The sequence below is a fragment of the Capra hircus genome, chromosome 3 (genome assembly GCF_001704415.2).
Source record: "Capra hircus breed San Clemente chromosome 3, ASM170441v1, whole genome shotgun sequence".
Classification (NCBI taxonomy): Eukaryota; Metazoa; Chordata; class Mammalia; order Artiodactyla; family Bovidae; genus Capra; species Capra hircus.
This window is the reverse complement of record NC_030810.1, coordinates 110,186,357-110,208,098: the sequence shown is the minus strand read 5'-3', so window position 1 is coordinate 110,208,098 and position 21,742 is coordinate 110,186,357. Positions and strand designations below refer to the sequence as shown.

Below are 21,742 nucleotides of genomic sequence, written 5' to 3'. Positions count from 1 at the left end.
CAGTGTCTCCAGAGAGACAAGTGAGCCCGAGACACTCGTGGATGGTAGGTCTTGTCTCCCAGCTGGTCTCTGAGCCCCAGCAAGCTGACTAGGGTCAGACTTCACTCCTCTGTGTTCCTCTCACCATGGCCCTTGCTGGGCCCAGAGCATGGGGAGCTTGGACCGAGGAAGGAGAAGAACCTCAGGTCACATGAAAATAAGCAGTAAGATGGGCCCTCTTTTTACATTTGCAGATGTTATGGACCCTCTAGAGAACCATTTTCCTGGGATCTCACTAAATCTGAGCCATGTGGATTTTGGTGTGAGACACAGACAACTTGTCTCCTGCGGATAGGCCATAGGGTGTGTGTTATAGGCTGAATGTTTGTGTGACCCTCAAATTCATAGGTTGAAGGCGTATCCCCTGATATGGTGATATTTGGAGATGTGGCTTCTGGAAAGGTAATTAGGGTTGGATGCGATCATGGGGGTGGGGCCCCCGTGATGTGATTAGTGCCTTTGTAAAAAGAGACACCAGAAAGCTTCCTACCTCTACCTCTCTCCTGTCCTCCTCCTCTTCCCCTCCCTCACCCTCCTCCCTCCCCTCCTCACTCTTTCTCCCTAGACTTGCACAAAGAAAATGTCATGTGAAGATACACCGAGATGGCAGCCACCTACAGGTCAAGAGAAGAGGCCTCAGCATGAAACTACCTTGCCGGCATCCTGATCTTGGGCTTCTTGCCCACAGAACTGTAAGAAATTACATTTCTGATCTTTAAGCCTCCCAGTCTGTGGCATTTTGTTATGGGAGCCCGAGCTAAGACGGCGTGTGTTAGAGAGAGAGCAGAGGGTGAGAGTTCAGCAGAAGCACGCACAGGGATGTGGCAAGAGAGGCAGGCGCTGAGCCCCAGGTGTGGCTGGGCTCCAGAGGCCCACGCGAAGCCCCCCAGCTGCAGCGTGGCCCCACTCCTCCCCGGGCCTGCTGATGCCCTCTCCCCAGGACTGGCGGCGCTGCCTCCTCCCCTTTGCTGCTGGGGTGGACTGCCACACCGTCTGCATGTCTCCCGGCAAAGGGGGCCTTGCGGCCATATGGCCTGGATGTACTTCAGGAAACACAGGCCTCCTCTTCCTGGGGCTCCCCAGAGTAGCAGGGGAGAAATGGCAGCTGCTTTGCCCAGGTGCTGCCTGAAGGCTTGTGAGAGTGGATTTGAGACCCTGGACTCTCAATGCCAACTGTGACCTTGATTCGGTATCCTTCCCAAACAGTTCTGCAAAGCTGCCAGAAACCCTACCTTTTACTGCATATGTGCTTATCTTAGTCTGCTCTGCCTGGAGAAGATGGCACCAGTCTGAACCCACCTCCACATCAGCATTCCCTTGCCTGCTCTGGTCTCAGAGGGCATTATCTCTCCTCCCCTCACTCAGGGTAGAGCAGCAACCCTGGATCCCTCTTCCAGTCCTGGGTACCATGAGGAGCATGACCAGCCCTTGGAAGGGCTCAGGCTGTGGGCTCCAGTCCCTGCTGGAGACCCTCACCTTGATTTGTTCCTGTGGCGTTATTTTCAGTAGGGGACTGTACTCAGGAGTCTGGTCATGTTTGGATCGATTCAATTTGATTGGTTGATTCATTCCTTCTTTCCTTGCTGGAAAAATGAATTTAACACTGTGTCATGAAGAATTAACTTTCCCAAAGAGATGTCTGGCCTTTGCTATTGGCTACTGGGAAACAATCTTTGGACCTTTAGAATATCAGGTCTGATAAGCATGTCTTTGTTTGCACGGGGACCTTGGCCACCAGACTAACAGTGTGATCTATGATGAGGGCTTTGGGCCATGCATTATTATATCTCTCCCGTAACTTTTGTAAGGACTAGAAACTAACGGTCAGCCATGAGGGCTGTATGTCATCAAGACACCAGAAAAATGGCACCACGGTTTGGCTGAGCTTCTCTGTGAGTAATGTCACATACTGATGCCAAGAGCATAACACCGTCCTAGGATTTCACAGGGAGAGGACATGTTTGGTACTTTTCCTGGGCCTCTGCATATCCTTGCTAGGCTGATTTTAACCTATGAGTATAAAAGCTCTCCGTGTGTGAAACTGAGAGTGGTTTGGGGGAACCTCTGAAATTTGCAATAGGTGTGAGAAGTGATGGTCTTGGCCTTGTGTTCTCTCTCACTGTATGCTTGACTTAACTCTCACACATGTTTTACAAAATACATTCAACGTGGCAAGATGAGACGTTAATCAGTTAGGAGAATGAGATTAAAAGAAAGCAGGGTAGGAAGATAAGCTGGTGCCAGGAACAAAGACGGTATCCAAATTGCACGCTTTATGTTCTATCCTGGCCATGAGAGGCCACCCAAGCAGCTCTCTACTCTCACAGCAGCAACTCCAAGCGGACAGTGAGGTCAGCTCTACGGTTACAAGACCATTCAGGGAAACAGCCCTGGGCCCTGCGATTCCCGGCACTGGGAGACATTTTTCCCAAGATGACACTGTGTGCCAATAGTGAGCAGTGTCTTTAGCAACCAATAGCCCCATGTGCCAGGGCTGCCCCAGGGGCTCAGCAGTAAAGAATCTGCCTGCAATGCAGGCTTGGGTTTGATCCCTGGGTGGGGAAGATCCCCTGGAGAAGGAAAGGGCAATCTACTCCAGTATTCTTGGCCTGGGAAATCTCGTGGACAAAGGAGCCTGGATGGCTACAGTCCATAGGGTTGCAAAAGTCAGACACAACTGAGCAACTAAACCACAAGCCCCATTTGCCATAGCCCCATTGAATATTCCTACTTTATAGGAAATGTCCACACAGGCTACTGGCCCTGCAGTGGGTCCATATATAATGTGGCTTGGGGTTCAGTTTTCTGATCATCCCACTTAACTGGGGTTAGTAATTCTCAGTGGGGACAAAATCCCTTTAGCCCAACTTTGAGGACCTCTATCAAAGCAAATCATGCTTATTTTTAGGAGCATATGGTACCCTTTTGTGTTTTCAAGGCTCCAAGTTGGGTGATAAACACTGTTTTAAAGGATTTTGAGTAGCAGACACTTTTTTAAAAAAAGGAAAGTCTTTTTTCCCCCACAGACTATCTTTTCATAAGTCCAATAGGTAACTAAGTAGGTGAAATTCCAACCATTCTATTTGAAATGTGTTGGAAATTTGAAGGGCTTCCCTGGTGGCTCAGATGGTAAAGAATCTGCCTGTAATGCAGGAGACCAGGGTTCAATCCCTGGGTCAGGAAGACACCCCAGAGAAGGGAATGGCTATTCCACCTGCTCACTCTGTCCCATTTCTTTGCTCATCTGCCACCCCTGAGCAGAGGAACTCTGTAGAACCCTCAGGGCTCCAAGGAGTGGCCCTGGGGGTTAAACTGAGAGAGGCTCCATCCTCCAACTTCTACCAGAGTAGTGCACCTTTGTCTGTTTCATGTATTGGGTTTCTCGGAATATTTCCTCTGAGGAAGGGGTTGTATGGATATTTCTAAAGTTCACTGACCACTGTTCTAAAGGAAGGGCTGGATTGCATAGCTGTTAGGGAACACCTCATCAGATGAGCTTTAGACAAGCAAAGAGTTAGGGGCAGTACTCCTGGTCACTGCCCTGGGAAACAGCAGCCTGCCTACCCCAGCGTCAGAACTGGCAGTCCAGACAAGTCTCCTCTCCACTGCTTCCTCCCCTGCCCGCAGAGCGGCTGCTAGCAGGGCCTGCTCCTAATTCTCTGGTTCCCCTTCTCTGTCACTGTTTCCTCTTCTCGCGCATTGAGGGGATCCCCGGGGCCTTTCCCAACTCCTTAGCCATTTCCACAGGTTGGGAGAAAATGTCTCCATTCTTGGTGTTCTGTCAGCAGGCTGCTTTCCCCTCAGAGGAAGGAAAGCTCTCAGATCACAGGGTTCCTGCGGCGCAATCCCGCGGCTGAGATTCAAGCCGCCTTCAGTGCTGTGAGGGCAAGACTTCAGACAGCCCCTCTCCCCTGGGAGGAAAGATTGAACCCTGACAGTGGATTTGACTGTGGGGTGTCAAGAAACAGTTATAAGAGATAAACTCTTTGAGGGAATTTGATAGGGAAAGGGAGGTTTTCCTGTTGAAAGTACTTTATATCTGATAAAGGAAGACCTGCAGCCTTCATCAAGAAAAACATCTTGGGCTTTCCTGGTGTTCCAGTGGTGAAGAGTTTGCCTGTCAATGCAGGGGACAGGGGTTTGATCCCAGGTCAGGGAAGATTCCACATGCCAATGGGCAACCGAGCCTGTGTGCCACAACTCCTAATGCTCAAGTGCCCGAGAGCCCGTGCTCTGCAACAAGAGGAAGCACCGCAATGAGCAGCCCTTGCACCCCTGCTCGCCACAAGGAGAGAAAGCCCGAGCCACAGCAGAGAAAGACCCTGCACAGCCAAAGATAAATAAATAAAAATTTAAAAAGCAGCTAATGTGTATGTGGTGGGAGGTGGTGTTGGTCGCCACGGAAAAGGAGAAAGCGAGACTGCTTTCTGAGTTTCAAAAGTGTTGTTACTAAGTCAATACTTAGTGGATCAGAGATGAGATGTGCAAATTATTCCAAAGAAGCAAACGATCAAATGAAAGTATTTACCTTCTTAGAAAAACGTGGTATGGAGGACGCTCCTTGTGACTCGCTGCAAGGAGGGGCACGAAAGTAAACCCTGACCGGGCCACCTGAGTTTTGTTTAGAAAATGTCAGCTGGACAGCAGTGGAGGAGGAGCTCACTACAGAGATGGATGCAACAGGCTGTCGGCAAACATTTTATTTTTAGGTTTTAAAAAACTTGTTATTTTGAGGTATCCTTTTAGACTTACAGATCTACGGAGTGCCTGTATCGCCTTCATCCAGCTTCCCCTAACTAACCTTAGTCCTTCACATGAGTGATGGATGTTTGTCACCAAATTCTTGCAACATGGCTCATCTCCTATATTCTTTTCTTTTTGTTGTGGTCTTAAAAAAAAATTAATTGATCGATTCATTTGGCTGTGCTGGATCTTAGTTTTGGCACACAGGATCTTTCACTGTGGCATGTGAGATCGAGTTCCCTGACTCAGGGGTCAAACCTGGGCCCCCTGCATTAGGAGGAGGGGGTCTTAACCACTGGACCACCAGGGACCACCACCTCTTATCTTCTAACACCTTGCTCCCAGGGGCTGCCTCCTGCTCACAGCTCCTCAGACTGACCTTGTACAGGGAGGAAATGTCAGGGTAGCGCAGCTGAAACATCCATTTGATCAGAACCCCTTCAGTGAAGTATATTTCTTGCCTTCCCCCACCCCTGGGAGCTCCTTCTGTGTCGCTTCGTCCTGTTTTGCTTTCCCTTGTGGTACTTTATCACTGGATGTTGCTGAGTATATGTGTGTTGTGCACTGCCTATCTCCCTGCAACCCACCCGGAACTAGGATGTAAACTCCATGTTTCTTACTCACTGCTGTGGTGCGCATCTAGTGCCTGGTACTTTGTTGGAACTTCCTAAATATTTGTAGGATGAGTGGCTGATTTTATATATCAGTTGATGACTGTTCTGATAAGATGAAGCAGCCTCCCAGATTCTGATCATCCCTGGCACATCGATGAACTGGAGTTTGGAGCCTGCGGTCTGCCGATCAGTGCTGAATTTGCTGAGAAGAGTATCACTCATTCTGTGCAGAGCTGCCTGGGTGTCCAGCTGGCATCGCTCAGGCCATCCCCCTCTGTTCGCCTCGGGCTCTCTTTGAGCGCCTCCAGTCTCAAATACAAGTTAATAATAACAAACGAATACAAATACAAATTAATAATGACACCATCAATACTAGCATTCACTGAGGGTTTTCTGTGTTGGGACATCACAGACAGAGTTCAGTTACATCCAAAATTAGTTTCATCAGGTAAAGTCCTGCCCCCAAGGCTCCAGGAGACCTGGGTTTCAGCCTCAACCATGTGGCCTTGCAGAAGTTCCTCCACCACTCATTCTATTTTGTTTTTTAAACAAGAGGTTGGACAAGATTAGTAGATTGTGAACTTTTTTCTTTCCTGTTTTCAAGCAAGTTCTGCATCAGCACACTCACATGTCAAGGAGTAAACGTGGGTGGACGTCTTGGGCTGGCGCTCCGGCCTGGGCCTGCTTTCCTTCTCAGTCCTGGACACAGTGCTTCCTATTCCCGGGAGGACAGGCCCCAAGCGCCCAGAGTTATCTCATGTCCTAGGCAGCCCAGCCCCACAGGGCAGCGGTTCATGGCTCTGCTCAGGGGGAAAGGAACCTTTTGTAATTGGAGACAAAGGCAGCTCTGGCTGGGGAACTTCCTCTCTGTTTCAGTGAAACAGAAGAGCAGGCAGCGTAGGGCATTCTCAGACTGTAGCGCACAGCGGAATCCCCTGGGGACCTGCAAGGGCAGGTGGATTTGCAGCCATCACTCCCTCCCGACCCCGTCCTGAGTCCCTGGATCTGGAGTGGGGGCCCAAGGTATCTGCATTGTAAACAGCCCCCTGCATGATCTGATGCAGAAGACGCAAAAGCTACACGTTGAGAATGCTAAGCATGAGGGAAGCGGAACATATGGCAGGGAGTTGATTTTAAGAAAGGCAGACGCATGGTCCTGAAAAGGCAAGTTGAGGGAAGGGTGTGTGTACGTAGGAACCACTCAGGGATTTGGATGTTCAAGGGACTCAGCCCAGCATCCTGCGTCCCTCTGTGCATAATGCGCAGGCAGGGGGCATGGAAAACACGAGCTGGGCCGAACCTGCCAGCAGCAACGCCCTCTGTGTCCTCAGACCAGGGGCTGATTTATGCTGCGGGGAACAGTCCCAGATCAACCTGTTCAACCTGTTCATGTGAGAAACTTCCTCTGTATTATTCTCTTCAATAGACACAGACCCTGGCCCATTATGAGGAGGCTGCAGTTCTTCACAATTCCCAAGTCCACCTTCTCAGCACTTAACCTTTAGTCACAACCGCAACGCACATTCTTTGAGCTCTCGCTGTGTGCCGGTCTGTGCTAAGGGCTTTCCAGGCATCATCTCACCTCATTTTCACAACTGCCCCACAGAGCAGATGTTGCGTGGATCCCTTCTGCAGATGAAGTTTCCAGCACAAGCAGCTTGGTTCCAGATGTGTTCTTGTTTCGCCCTGCCCACCCCACCACCTTCCCTCAGATCTTCAGGGAAGCTTGGTGACGAGAAAAGCTAAGGGTGGTCTTGAGCTCTTAGAGGTTAGCTATTTGACTATGATTCTTTTTTTAAGGTTTTGCTACTGTTTTAGAGTAATCACATAATTTACCCTACAAACCAGGATACTTTCTAAGAGTGAAAAGGGACATGATTAATAATTAGCCCAGGACAGCAGACTTAAACTCAGGCTGTCCCAAGAAGCCTGGATGCAGAGTCACTGCATGTTTCAAACTTTGTCCTGCCCTTGACACAGACACTTCAACCTTCAGTTTCAGCAGAGACCTTGGCCTCTGTCAACCACAAACTGGTGCTTGCCAAGGGCATTTACCTCTGCGGAGACTGACCTCTGTGCTGCTGCAGCTGCTGAACTTGGACACTCCCTGAAGGGAGTTCACAATGGGGAACGAGGCACTCTGTGCTCCAGGGAAACGGTGGAACAGGCCTTTAGACAGATATTTTCAGGAACTGATTTCATGCATCTCCTCATAGGTAGAAAAGCACTAAATCCCTTCATGATGACATCAGCTCCTCGTGACTAGCAGAAAACCTTTTGTAAAATGAGTGCTTGATTGCATTGAACTCCCCCTTCACCAAAATCTTGTATATTAACCTTCCGCCACTACCTCTTTGGAGGGTTTCTCAGAGCTCTCTGAGGTGTTGTTTCCTGGGCTACAGCCCTCATGCGTGCGTGCTAAGTCGCTTCAATTGTGCAACTCTTTTTGACCCTGTGGATTGTAAACCACCAGGCTCCTCTGTCCATGGGATTCTCCAGGCAAGAATACTGGAGTGGGTTGCTGTGCCCTCCTCCAGGGGATCTTTCCGACCCAGGGATTGAATCTGCTTCTCATGTCTCCTGCATTGGCAGGCAGGCTCTTTACTACTGGTGCCATCTGGGAAGCCCTCAGCCCTCATTTTGCCCCAAGTAAAACTTAACTCTCACGTGGTGCATCTTTTTTAGTTGACACCTTCACTTTACAGAGAAAATTGAAACCGCCAGACAGGACTCCCCTTCACTCCTTGCCGCAGACAAATCTACCTGCGTCTCTGATCATCTTTTCTTAGTGTAAAGAAGGACCATTTTGCAGTCTAAGGCTGGTTCTTTTTTCTGGGCTCTGAATTCCAGTTCCTTGTCATATTCTGGGGCAATGGGGGCAGCCTAGCTCCACTGACCATCTCCTTTCTTTTCTGCAGCTCCACTCCCCACTTTCTTCTCTTCTCAGCATTTAAATATGTTCATATCTCTCCCATTAAAAAAAAAGAGTCAATAGCATAAACAACAAGGTCCTACTGTACAGCACAGGAAACTTTCAATATCCTTGGTAAACCATAATGGAAAAGAATATGAAAAAGAATGCATATATAGGTATAACTGAATCACTTTGCTGTACAGCAGAAAATAACACAATACTCTAAGTCAACTATAGCAATAAAGTTTCCCTCTACCCTCTTTTCCCTTCACCTCTAGCCTTTATTTCTCCTGCCTGTCAAAGTAAGCTTTTTGAGAGTATGATTTCTAAGCTCTTGAGCAGGTCTCTGAGGCTCTAAGGTGAGCTGTCTCCAGGGTGCCTCCGGAGCCCCCTCTCTGCTCTTCACCGCCTCCCCCTGGCCCCGCCTGGTCAGGATGCTCCGTGTACTCTGCCCTCTCCCACCCCAGGGATCCTGCCCAGGCTGGTCCCTCACAAGGGACACTCCTTTCTCCTCTGTATCATAGTGGCTCCTCTGGCTGCCCTTCAACAATTTTCAGACTGTTGTTCTCTGCAGCCACCTTCAAATGAATAATCACTCTTTTAACCCTGACATTTAAAACCATCACTGACTCGATGGACGTGAGTCTGAGCAAACTCTGGGAGACAGTGAAGGACAGGGAAGCCTGGCGTGCTGCAGTTCATGGGGTCACAAAGAGTCAGACATGACTTAGTGACTGAACCGCAACAACAACAAGTTTTAAAAGGTAAATATTGTATCGAGCGTACAGGCAGCTCCCTTGATGGAATGGAAGACACATGTAGGTCTCAATGTGCTTTGCTGTGAGAGGAAATTTACCCATACAGCTAATTACCCACACAGCCATTACCCACACAGCTAATGGCTCTGCTGTGTGGGTCCTAGCCTTTCCAGATCTGATGAGAAGCTAAGAGAAAGCCTGATCAAAGGTTTGACCCTTTATTATCCCCCTATCCTTTCATCAGAGCAGGACCAGCTTTTCACCAGCCCATGTTTTCCCCAAGGCTGTTACATCAAGAGAATTGGAATGGGAGGCTTATTTCTCATTAACTTATTTCCTCTAAAGACCCAGGCAGAGGAGACAGTGGATCTAAGTTTGACTGGCTCAACTACTTTATCATATATAATAGTACAACAACCTAGGTTCAACCAAAACGGGACCTTTGGCAAGAACTTGGGTGGAGGTCGTCTTTCTGGGAGACCATCCAGGAGGCCAATATGAAAGAATGAGGAACATGAGATGGGGAAGGGAGAAGAGCCCATAACAGTTGTGTTCATGGTTGGTTATTGCTGTGGGCTGAAAAACCCTGAAGAACAAGCCTCAGGATTATCCCTGGGCAGGGAAAAAAGAAAGGGCAGGGAGGAAGGGCAGGGAGGCTGAGGCATTTATCCATCAACTCAGCGTTCCCCTGACTCCAGGGGTTGCCTATGGGGTCTGTGCACTCCCCTGCACTTCTTGGCTGCATTGCATCTGGACTGATGCAATTCCACTGCTGCAGAGAAATACCCTGAAATGGAAAAGCAAAGGTGCAAACTTCAGGGTGGAGGTCGCAGTCCTGGAACTGTCCACCACCGTGCTGCAGAAATCAGCTGGGTCAAAGACTGTGGTAAGGGGATCCTCTGTGTTAGCTGGAACTCTCCCTGCCGTGGCTCACTGAGGTGTCCCTGGGACAGGAATGGAGAGATGAAAGGCAACATGGGGGGACCTTCCTCTGTGAAATTTACAACCAGAATGAAGGAGAACCCCGGTCATTGCTCTCTGAAACTCCCTCATCCATGGAGAGAGGGAGCTCAGACAGAGGTTTCCTTTTTTTCTATTTTGTTATTATTATTATTGGCTGCACCACATGGCTTGTGGGATCTTAGATCCCCAACCAGGGATGGAACTTCTGCCCTCTGCGTTGGAAGTGCAGAGTCCTAATTACTGGACCGCCAGGGAGTGCCAGAAAGAGATTTCTTTAGAAATAACTTTTCATTGTCATTCCCCATCTCATGGGCTTCTCAGATGGCTCAGTAGTAAAGAATCCACCTGCCAGTTTAGGAGCTGCAGGAGACGTGGGTTTGATCCCTGGGTGGGAAAGATCCTCTGGTAGAGGAAATGGCAATTCACTCCAGTATTCTTGCTGGGATAATCCCATGGACAGAGGAACCTGGTGGCTCTGTCCATGGGTTGCAAAGGGTCAGACACGACTGAGTGACTGAGCGTGCACACACCCCACCTTATCCCCTAAAGGACAGATGATGTTATGTCTGACCACCAGCCAAAGGAGGGTCTTCAGGGAAAGGACACCGAGAGCTTCGAAATGCACGCCTGCAGGTGAGAGTCCAAGGGGACTGGAGCTTCAGTCAGGCTTTGGAGAATTAAAACCAACTGTGGAGTAAGATGGGACTCCCATGCGGCAGCCAGGAGGGTGGTGCTGCGCTGTAGATCTCAGAATCTGTCAGGGCTAGGAATGTTCTGGTGGGCAACTGAGGACCACCAAGAGACACAGCCTGCTGCTTGCTTGGCCTGAGTGCCATTCAATAGGGACAGTTGAAGGGGTGATGGGTGGAGATGAGATGTACAACCAGATGTCCAGGGGCTGAGGAAAGACTTTTAAAGGATGACTCAGAATAGAGACGCATCCTTCCTGGGTCAAGAAGAGAGAGAAGGAACCAGCAGAAACGTGTAAAAACCCACAAAACTGCTCCTCAGTGGAGTCCTTCTTAACCATCTGCCGGACCCACAGAATGCAAAGACACTCAGCCGGGTGAGAACGATTCCACCCCCTCCCCTCCCTGCCCACCTTCCTGGAGCTAGGGAACATTAATTGGGGAGGGGGGGCAAGTTGAAGCGAGCAGAGGGAGGGGGAAGCTGAGCAGAGAGCAGGGCTTCTCCCACTCTCCTGTGTAAGCTTCCAGCCTGAAACAGACATAAGCCAGGGCAAGGGGAGACTGCTCAATTTTATGTAAGTTAAGAATTTTGTATATTACATGGGAAAGAAGTTCTCACTTCTGAACTGAGAGCAGAAAACCGAAGCCGAGGTTCTCATCTGTCACAGGGGAAGACCACCCCACTGAGTAAGATTGAAGAGGCAGTGAGAGATGGAAATGGAGCTGCATTTGGGTAAAAATCCATGAGCCAGAATGAAAAATCAGACTTCCGGAGCACTTGAAAATCATGTTTGGAAAAGGGCTTTCTCCACACTGAACTTGGAGGTCTTAGTGAGTGTGGGCTGGGGGCGGGAGGAAGTGATGACAATTATTTCTCTCTGCTCAATAAGTATCATGTACCATTTATGGAGACAGGTTTTTAATCAATCTGCCCGTAGTCAACTTTTGTCTGATCAGCATATTCACTACAGTGGCCATGAAGGTGCCCCTGAATCTCCTTTGAAGAGAGAACTCGTCTTCAGCTTCAAGGGGTGCAGTTAGCTGGCAGTCTCCAGCTGCAGCACCTGCAGGACCCACGAGAGACCCATGCACTTCCTGGGCAGCCCCAGCCAATGGCTGTGCACGGTGAGGATGCGGGAGCTCCACTCCAGGACTCGCTGCTGAGTTAGTGAGACTGTCTGCTCAGCATCATGGTCCCAGGCTCTCCTTGCTCATTTCTGCTGCCTTCCACTTTTATCTTTTATGTTGCCCTCACCCTCCCTCGCCCACACAGATTAAACCTCTTTTACTCCTAACTCCATCATCTGCTTCTCAGAGAACCTAACTCATATGCTTATCTTTTCAACTGATTTTTTTTTCTTCTTTGCTTTAATACTATTTTTAAATGAGATTATGTTAAAAAGTTTTCATACTCAGACTGAGACCTGATCTACTTTTTTAAAAAACCCCAACCCCCAAGATTTGATAATGATATAAATTGAACTTTAAGAACTGTCTACTTCATTCTTGTCTTCCCTTAGCATATCTCACTCATCCTTGAAGTCTTAGCTTAAATATAATTTCTCCTCAAAAGCTTTTCCCCAACCCTTCTGACTTCAGCTTTGGTAAATCCCTTTGTCACAGGTCCCTCCAATTTCCCTTTGGTAAGACTCATCAAACTTGCGGTTACTTGGCTGTGGTCAGTTGTTGGCCTCTGCTATCCTAAAGCCATGATCTAAAATTCTTGGTCACTGCTAATCACCCAGCACTTAGGACAGAGCCTGGGCCAAGGAAGCTACTCAATAAATACCTGAGTATCAAATCTGATAATCTAAGGTATGGGATGTTGGCACATATCTGCCTGTAATTGTGCCCTTCATCTTGAGAGTATCACTCTAGCTCCTGATTACAGCAAAACTCACAGAATTGAGTACTAGAAGAAACTTAAAGATTATCCCGTCTGAGCACCCATGGATGTCAGGCATGCTGTAGAACATCCAACAATCCAAGACTGTCCAATCTTAGTTTGAACACGAGGGACAGAAATTACCCTCAAAGGCTACCCATTGTGTCCTGGACAGCTCTGATCGTCAGGTTTCCTAGAGCTTTAGCTCATTTCATATTCTCACAGAATGATTTAATATCTTTTGATAATATTGACAACATAGGTAGGCTTTCTGGTCTAAACTGAGTGTTAGTCACTCAGTCATGTTTGACCCTTTGCAACCCCATGGAACTGGGGGTTGGGGGAAGGAGTCAAAATTTCTCTTCTTATGAATAGTCTCTCAAATGGGAACCTAGCTAACTTGAAATAGAAAGACTTCATTCATTCATACATGTCAAAAATATCAGTTGGGTGCTAAATGTGTCTAGAATGGGAACCAGCATCAGTAGGACATAGAGAGATGTCCCAAAATATGGAGTCTGCCTGGGGAGATGAAGATATTTATAAGATCAAATGATCACAGCAACATAGGAACTGCCAAGGGAGATCTGAGGCAGAGTATCCTGAGAACCAAGTGACAGGGTTGGATAGAAACTGTTTGAAGAGCTTGGGGAAGGTGGTGTGCCTGGGAAGCCTGGGAATATAGGGGGCAGGGATCTAGGAAGGGTTCACTTAGGAAGTGGGATTTCAGTTGAATGCTATGGACAGGAAACATGAGGCAGGGGGTAAACCACCTTGCCAATCAGGCTCGAGAGAGATGTCTTCCCAAGATGGACAGGGAGGGGCTTGGTGAGATGGGGAAGTTGGAGGGCAGCTAGCTGCGGGAGGACCACTTCCCTCTCCCCAGGACTGTCAGTCTGCTTCCAGCAGCTCCCCGTCAGCTCGCCTTCCTTACAGCCCTCAGGGCTGACCAGGCCACACTCCCAGGACACAGGCTACTGGCATGGGAGCATTTCCGTGGCTGCTCCTCCTCGTGCTGTCCCAGGAAGGTGAGACAGACTGCCAGCTCCAGAACAGGAGTACTTCATTTCCTCTCTGTGCTCCTGTTCTGCTGGGCCCTTGGCCTAGCAAGTCGCTGCCTTTGGGACTGAGTCTTTCAGCTCTTCTGGAGTAAAGAGGACTAGGGTGTGACTTTAGTGCAGGAAAAAGAGATGAGGAAACCTGTGGACACGGAAGGGGAGCCACCCCAAGGACAGCAAATGGAGAAGAGAGAATTTGGAGGGTGAGGTACAGATGGAAACCAAACCCTGGTAGGTGCTCAAGTCAGGTGCAGCAAAGAGCTAGAGCCAGAAGAGGCAGATGGGGGATGAGACTGAGTGTGGGTCACAGAAACTACTCAACTGAGGCTGAGACCACGGCCCTCTGCCAGTCTCAGCAGCCCAGAGACACCACTCGTGTTGTTTCCATCTTTCTGAAGTTTTCTTTCTTTATTTACTGACTTGGCTGTATGGGGTCTTAGTCGCAGCACACGGGATCTTCATTGTGAGTCATGCAGATCTTGTGTTGAGGTGCACGAATTATCTCTCATTGTGACGTATGGACTCAGTAGTTGTGGTGCTCAGGCTTAGTTGTTCCCCAGCATGTGGGATCTCAGTTCCCCAACCAGGGATCGAACCTGCCTCCCCCGCATTGCAAGGCAGATCCTTAACTGCTGGACCACCAAGGAAGTCCTAATCTTTTTTTTCTTTATCTGCAGCTGAAGGGTACTCTGGAGGTGGTGTGGATCCTGAGGAAGTGGTTGGGATCTTTCACGAGTCCATCAGCCTTCCCCTGGAAATGCCATTTGATGAGGAGGTTGAGAACATCATCTGGTCCTCCCACAAAAGGCTTGCCACTGTGGTGCCAGCGAAAGAGGGATATCCGGCTACCATCAAGGTGACCGACCCTCGCTATGAGGGCCGAGTAAACTTCCTGGAGCCCACCTACTCCCTCCACATCCAAAATCTGAGCTGGGAGGATTCAGGACCTTACCAAGCTCAAGTCAACCTGAGGACGTCCCAGGTCTCCACCATGCAGCGCTACAATCTACGCATCTATCGTGAGTTTACTGGGAACCGTAGCACTGCCTTTCCTGACTCTCCTGAGATTCCTACACAAAGGACCAAGGGTCTTAGGACTCGGGGTTACGGCTTGAGGGCCTGGGACTGGAAAGCATTCTGTCTCCAGTGTGTCTGACCTCAGCTGCAGGTAAAGTGACCTGGAGTAGCAAGGCCCTGGGCTCTGAGCAGTGTCTGTGGATGTGTTGTGAAAGCGGTCAGGGCTTTGCCTACAGATGTCTTAGGAAGCCTTTCTGTTCCTATGAGATTTTGCATCCTGGCCGTGAATTTTTTTTATTGGCTGCACTGGGTCCTCACGGCGGTGAGCAGGGGGTTCTCTTGTTGCAGGACAGGGGCTCTAGAAGGCGGGCTCAGGAGCTGTGGTGGCCTGGCTTCGTTGCCACGCATCATGCGTGATCTTAGTACCTCAATCAGGGATCAAACTCAAGTCCCCGGCATTGGAAGGTGGATTCTTAACCACTGGACCACCAGGGAAGTCCTGCCACCTCTATTCCTAAGCCTTTTGTCCTCCTCTTTGATTTGAGGGCTACTAATCAGGGTCTCCTATCTACTTGAACCCAAATTCCCTCTTAATGCTTGTGACATTGACTGATATTCTACCTTGAATTGTGCATACACTGATTAAACTGTAAGTGCCTCAGGAGGTGATAATATTTTCTGGGATCAAAGAGGCAGGACAGAGTTTGAAGGAAGGTGGGGTGCAAAGGTAAGAGAGGGAAGGCAAGGCGTAAAGGGGCGGTAGAAGATGCCAACAGCAGCTCCGTCGTCTTGGCAGCCGCCCTGGGAACCGCAGGTTGGATCGTGGCTGGGCGCTGTTAGTTTGGCCCCTCCCTCATTTAGGTGAAGCAGGTCTCAGTGGGCAGCATCAGTATCCCAGTGTCGAAGAATTTAGAAAAACAGACCCAGTCCCTGATCACTCAGAGGGGCTTTGTGTTTCTCCTTCATCTAGGACGCCTGTCACAGCCTCAGATGACAGTGAACTTTGGGATCCCTGGGGAAGGAGGTGCCTGTAATCTGTCCCTGATATGCTCTGTAGAGAATGCGGGCCTGGACGTGACCTACACCTGGATATCCTGGGAAGATGGAGCTGACACAGCCCATGAAGGCTCCATCCTCAGAGCGTTCTGGAGGCCTGGGGACAAGGCTGTCTCTTACACCTGCAGGGCCAGCAACCCTGTCAGCAACATCACTTCCCGTCCCATTCGAGCTGGGTCCTTCTGTGCAGGTACCAGGGTCCCAGAGACAGCTCCTGAGCCACTGCAGGGTCTCAGGGTTACCACACCCTTCTCCTCAGGAGAGAATGTGGAGTCTAGAACCTAACCCCTCCCGTAGAGAGTTGACCCCTGGATTGGGGAGGGGCTTCCTTTTTCTTGTGCTCACAGCTTGGAAGCTGGGAAGGTCCCTTCTAGCCTCTTCTAGGTTGAGATTACTCCCTAGATCACAACCTCTGAGACTGTGTGAAAAGAATATATATCCCTGAGATACTTGCCAAGGAACATCAACTGACAGTGAACCCGAGACCTCCTCGGTGGAATTTGGGATGGGTGTCTTCCCCTAAATCCAGATCTTCCCTCTGGTAAGCCCCTCTGTCCTTGCCTTCTCTGCCCCAGATCCTGGCTATCCTTTGGAGAAGGCCTCCACTTCCTTCTGTCTTCTGGCCAAGGGAGTGCTCATCCTCTTGCTTTTTGGAACACTGGCCGTTGGCTCCTGGTTCATCCGAGTCCAGACAAGAGGCAAAGTGCCAAGAATGAAGAAACTCAAGAGAGACAGAATGAGACTGAGAAAGAAGCGGCAGCCTGGCCCCAGCCTGAGCTGATGGCCCTGGAGGCCCCTGTGCTGAGCATTGTCTCTTCTCAGCCCCAGGGAAACCTTCCTCCTCCCCAGGCTCATCTCTTCCCAGGGCATCAAGGGGCTGGCATCCAAAGGGCCATGCTCCCAGAGGGAAGATTGTCTGGCAATGAAGTCAAACCGGGTGATCCCACTCTGGAGGAGCTGTGTAGTCTTTCACTGGGTTACTCTGGCAAAACCTGCTTTCCTGCCTTTCCTTCCCTTCTAGGTGACCCCTTCCATGCCACCTGCTTTCCACAACTGCCTTTGGAAAAGAAAGTGAGTCTAAAAGACCTCCTCACAATGCGGTATTGGTATGTTATTATTCACACCTAATCCATTCCCCACCAACACACATAAGATTTACACTTCAATAAGAAGAGTGAGAGATTTCTTTTAATCTAAATGAAGCTGTGACTCCTGAATGGGAAATTTCAGGCACCAAGAACTCTGCATGAGGGCCATATTATTCCTATTATTCCTGCCAATTCTGCTTTCATACCCTCCTTACACCCTGGCCGATGAGTTCACTAAGTGACTCACTCACCCGACGTTAATCTACCGACTGTCTTGCACAGGGAGCTATGAAGCATCCCAGTGCAATCCAACTCTGGGTCTCAGTTGAGCCTGGTGACCTTCCCATCATCTCCCTGATGCTAGTTGCTCTGGGCCTCTGTTGCCTGCCCCATAGAGATGGCAGCTCAGTTGGATTAATAGCATAGGTCTGGATACTTCCCTGGTGATCCAGTGGCTAAGACCCCATGCTCCCAGTGCAGGGGCCCAGGTTTGATCCCTGGTCAGGGAACTTAGATCCCACATGCTGCAAGTAAGAGTTTGCAAGCTGCAACTAAAGAGGTGGCATCCATCAATGAAGATCAAAGATCTCGTGTGCGGTGACTAAGACCTGGTGCAACCAAATAATTCAATAAAATAAAAATAAATATTAAAAAAAACAGCAGAGGTCGAGACTCTTGACCTCTGCTTGTAATTGGTATTAGAGTCCTGTCTATTCCTTATCCATAGATTTCCACATCTCACACCTTCTATCGGGCCCTGGATTAATGCCTGCCCCCTACACATATATTACCCTCCCCTCCCCCTGCTCTCCTGGCAAAGACCTTTAATTTTATGTTCTTGCTCTTTCCCAAGCCCAGTGATCAGTATGAATTCCTCATCCTCTGCTTGTCTTGGTCACCCTCCCCAGATCAGATCTTGTGAATGCTACTTAATGTAGCTGCTGCAGCAGGGTACGGAGTCGGGGGTGAAATGGGGAGGGGACTGAAAGCCGCTCATGCCACAGGACGTGCTGAGGGAGTGAGTGACCTGGAGGAGGGTGGTGTGGGATACTGTAGTGTCGTGGTCTTCGTAGACCGGGACCTGGGGACTGGAGTGGACGAGAAGAAGGACGCAGGGTCCCAAGTCTCGAGTGAAACAAGGGTCCGTTATTTGCAGAAATGCATGCTTATATGTCTTCAATAAAATGATTACTCAGCCATTAAAAAGAATGAAATTCCACCAGTTGCAACAAAATGGATAGTCCTGAAAAGTCGCTGAAGGGAATCCGAGCAGGTGCTCTTTCCCATGATCTCAGTCCTGAGAACTGCGTGCAGCTCTGCTCATTCCTGTTTCCCAGGAACTGATAAGGAACAGAGAGTCCTTGAGAAACGGCACACAAAGGAAGAAAACAACATATTGGATCCCTTAAAGTTGAGCGTCCCCTGACACTGTAGGGAGAGCCCTGGGTGGGATCCCAGGAGATCTGGGCTGTGCTCTGCCACTGGCCTCTGGCTTGGGACACATGGTCCAGCAGATGTCCACGGAGGCACCGTCCCTTTCGACTAGAAACACGCCCTTTGAAGAGAGCAGGCACAGGTACCGCTGACTGGTGCTCCAAGGCTAAGGGAAGGCCTTGGCTCTGACAGGGGCAGGATGGGCTAGTAACCCCAGGGAATTTTAGAGGAGGGACTGAGGGGTCAAGACAGGGCTGTGTGGCAGAAGCCATGCCAGACACCTCTCTGGATTTCGCTTTCCCCTCTTAGTGAAGAGAAGGATACTGACCTCCAAAGTACGTCCCACGGAAAAGAACGCTGAGACTGTGGAGGGGCAGACGGACTCACTGGGGACCGTAGGGACCAAGGATGGCTTCGGAGGAAACGGGACACAGGGGACTTCCCTGGTGGTTTGGTGGCTGAGACTCCATGCTCCCAGTGCAGGGGGCCTGGGCTCCATCCCTGGTCGGGGAAGTAGATCCTACATGCCTCAACGGCCCACATGGACCAGGCACTGGGACGCCCTGATAGGAAGCCTCCAGCAAGGGGCATGGAGGAAACCAAGAGCCAGGGCTCCCAGGGACGGAAGGAAGCAGAGCCAGGAGGTAAGCGGGGGCTTCCTGTCTTGATTACTGGGCAGGAGACGGACCCCTGTAGGGCCTGGGGAGGAGGTGGTGATGTTGGGAAAAGAAAAAGAAAAAAGAAAGTTTAGTTTCTAAGTCCACTCCCCAAAGAGGTCCTAAGACTAGCAACAGATCCACTCTATTCCCTGAGGGCCCGAGTCCTTGTCCCGCTGGAAGGCAGTCCCTCTGCCTCGCGTTGGCCTGAGCAGTTCCATCTCCAAAAAGGCATGAAGATCTAGGACCAAACCTGCAGCCCCCAACTCCCCTAATTTCTTTAATACCTTTCTGGTAACTGAGTGGAAAAGGCCAACAGCCGTCTTGCATACATGGGGGCAGTTCTTTTCTTGTGAATTTCAGAGTCTGGCACAGGAGATCAATAAGGGAAGGAATGGTCCCTGTACAGTCAGCTGATGGCTCTCCCTAAAATACAGGGGAGCACCTCTCACACCCAGTCTGAACGGAGAAAGGCTGAGGTCTCAGTTCCAACCAGCCCAGAGCACCTGGATGCGGAACATCCAGACTTAGAAGAAGGTGGAATACAAGCTTGGAAAGACTCGGACTCTTCCTCTACAGAAAACCGGGATAATAATCAGCTGGTAACACTTTGCTTTTTGCAAAGTTTGCTCTGTTGAAACAGGTGAAAAGCAAACTGAGGGGAGGAGGATAATACTTAAGCACTGAAGTGTCAGGCACTGGGCTTGCACTGGAGAGGCGGAAAATGTACTCTCTGCCCTTGGAACTCTTTGTGGGGTGTGTTAGATGTAACTACAATGAGGTGTGACAAGGGCTGCGGGTGAAGGTGAGGACCTACGGGTGGTGGGAGTTGTCAGCGATGGTGTCCTGGAGGGAAGAGGTAAACAGAACTTTGACCTGTGACTGCCAGAGAGTTCCCAGGGAAGGGAGAAAAAGGACTTTGTAGCCAGACAGACGGAGAAGGCAATGGCACTCCACTCCAGTACTCTTGCCTGGGAAATCCCATGGACAGAGGAGCCTGGTGGGCTTCCATCTATGGGGTTGCACAGAGTCGGGCACGACTTAGTTGGATGCAACTTAGCGGCAGCAGCAGCAGCAGCAGCAGCAGCCAGACAGAAGATAAGAAGAAAGCCATTGATAAGTGAACAAGCACCATGAATTCAAGGGACTAGGAGGCCACTCGCTGCATGCTGGGATGAATGGGTAGTCTGGAGAGGCAGGCAGGTCTCCTCTGATAGGCTAAGGGCTGAGGTGGCGGGGGAGCGGTGGGGGGGGGGGCGCGGATTTAAGGATGAAACAAGACCAGCTCCACACCCTCAAGGAGGTCTGGTCTCACCAGGTTAGAAAGCAGGCACGCCAATAGCCAGGAAACAGTCGATGATGAATGGTGACTCTTTTCTGATCTGGTCACAGGACCAGTGCTCGTGGCATATAGTCAGCAAAGTTGCTGGATTGACAACATTGTCTAGTCTTCCTGTCAACAAGTTGAAAATACGTGGGCTAGTTTAAGCTTTGGTAAAATGATGCTAGGTAGAATCCTAGCCGCTTGAACAAATTTTTCCAGAGAATAATATTTATGGATAGGACTTTTTTTTTTTTTTTTTTTTTTTACCAACTTTCACTTCCAGCATGATGAGGGAGCAACTTAGGGTCAGGTTCCTTTTCTTACCAGAAAGCTGTCAAGATACACCTGAATCAGAGCAAAATGATGATAATAATAAAATACAAAATTAGCATCTCCCCACCCCAAAAGAGAAAAGACTGTATCTTAAACTTAAAAAAATTGAAAACCATTTCAAATCCCAATTTTACAAAAAAGTTATTTTAATGTCCAAACGAAATTAACTTATCCTCAAGAAAATACTGGAGACAGTGGAAGTGAAACCTTTGAACCAGAGATGGAGCCCATTCTAACACAGGGGAAGGAGATCTTTTGTATTAGTTGGTGAGGGCCCAAGATATAACAAATGTCACACTCTTCCACCATCTTTTCCAGGCATTCTACTTGGCCTTGCTTTCCTGTTGTGTTCACTAGGTGTTTTCATTAGAGTCTCAGCACTGTTAGGTCAGTTTGTCACACTGTAACATTTGAAGGGCCACTTTGAGAGACTTTGCTGGAGGGATAGTGAGAGAAATCATTCTATTGCTCTTGCCTGCTCCCCTCCTTCACTCCCTTCCCACATTTTCATCTCAGGTGGTGAAAAGCACCCAGATCTTTACACCTTTAGAACTTTCCAGCAGTCAAGTCCCTGAAGATGGAATGAATTACGACAAGGGGTGGTAAGCTTCTTAGCCCAGAATTTAGTCAGAAAGGGCTGGATGAGCACCCGGAAGGGAGGATGTGGAAGGGATACTGGTGTGAGCTGTGGTCAAACCCATCCTGTTGGGTCTTCTTGGTGCCATGGGTACGACTGGGAATCAAATGCCTGGTGCACTCTGTGAGTGGCAGGAGTTCAGACTGGGGTGAGATTAGCACGCTGCTTTTAGGGAAGGCTTCCAGGGGAGCACCAGGACAGGCTTTTGTTGTTGTTTAGTTGCTCAGTTGTGTCCGACTCTTTGCAACCCCATGGACTGCAGCACACCAGCCTTCCCTGTCCTTCACCATCTCCCAGAGCTTGCACAAACTCATGTCCATTGAGACAGTGACTCCATCCAACCATCTCGTCCTCTGTTACCCCCTTCTCCTCCTGCCTTCAATCTTTCCCAGCATCAGGGTCTTTTCCGGTGAATCAGCTCTTTATATCATGTGGCCAAAAGACTGGAGCTTCAGCTTCAGCATCAGTCCTTCCAGTGAATATTCAGGACTGATTTCCTTTATGATTGACTTGTTTGATCTCTTTGCAGTCCAA

The 21,742-nt window shown here is 49.5% G+C and overlaps 1 protein-coding gene across 1 annotated transcript; it reads left to right on the top strand.

The window, feature by feature from the left end:
* Window positions 13,495-16,832, top strand: SLAMF9 (SLAM family member 9). Its single transcript, XM_018046366.1, has 4 exons — window positions 13,495-13,633; window positions 14,341-14,682; window positions 15,651-15,926; window positions 16,312-16,832. Exons 1-4 carry the CDS (start codon window positions 13,588-13,590, stop codon window positions 16,515-16,517), a joined length of 870 nt encoding a protein of 289 aa, XP_017901855.1. The 5' UTR covers window positions 13,495-13,587; the 3' UTR covers window positions 16,518-16,832.

Coding starts and splice junctions, on each gene's coding strand:
- SLAMF9 (XM_018046366.1), top strand. CDS start 13,588: ATGGGAGCATTTCCGTGGCTGCTCCTCCTCGTGCTGTCCCAGGAAG. Junction 13,634..14,340: donor CCTCGTGCTGTCCCAGGAAG/GTGAGACAGACT, acceptor CTTTATCTGCAG/CTGAAGGGTACTCTGGAGGT. Junction 14,683..15,650: donor CTACAATCTACGCATCTATC/GTGAGTTTACTG, acceptor TCCTTCATCTAG/GACGCCTGTCACAGCCTCAG.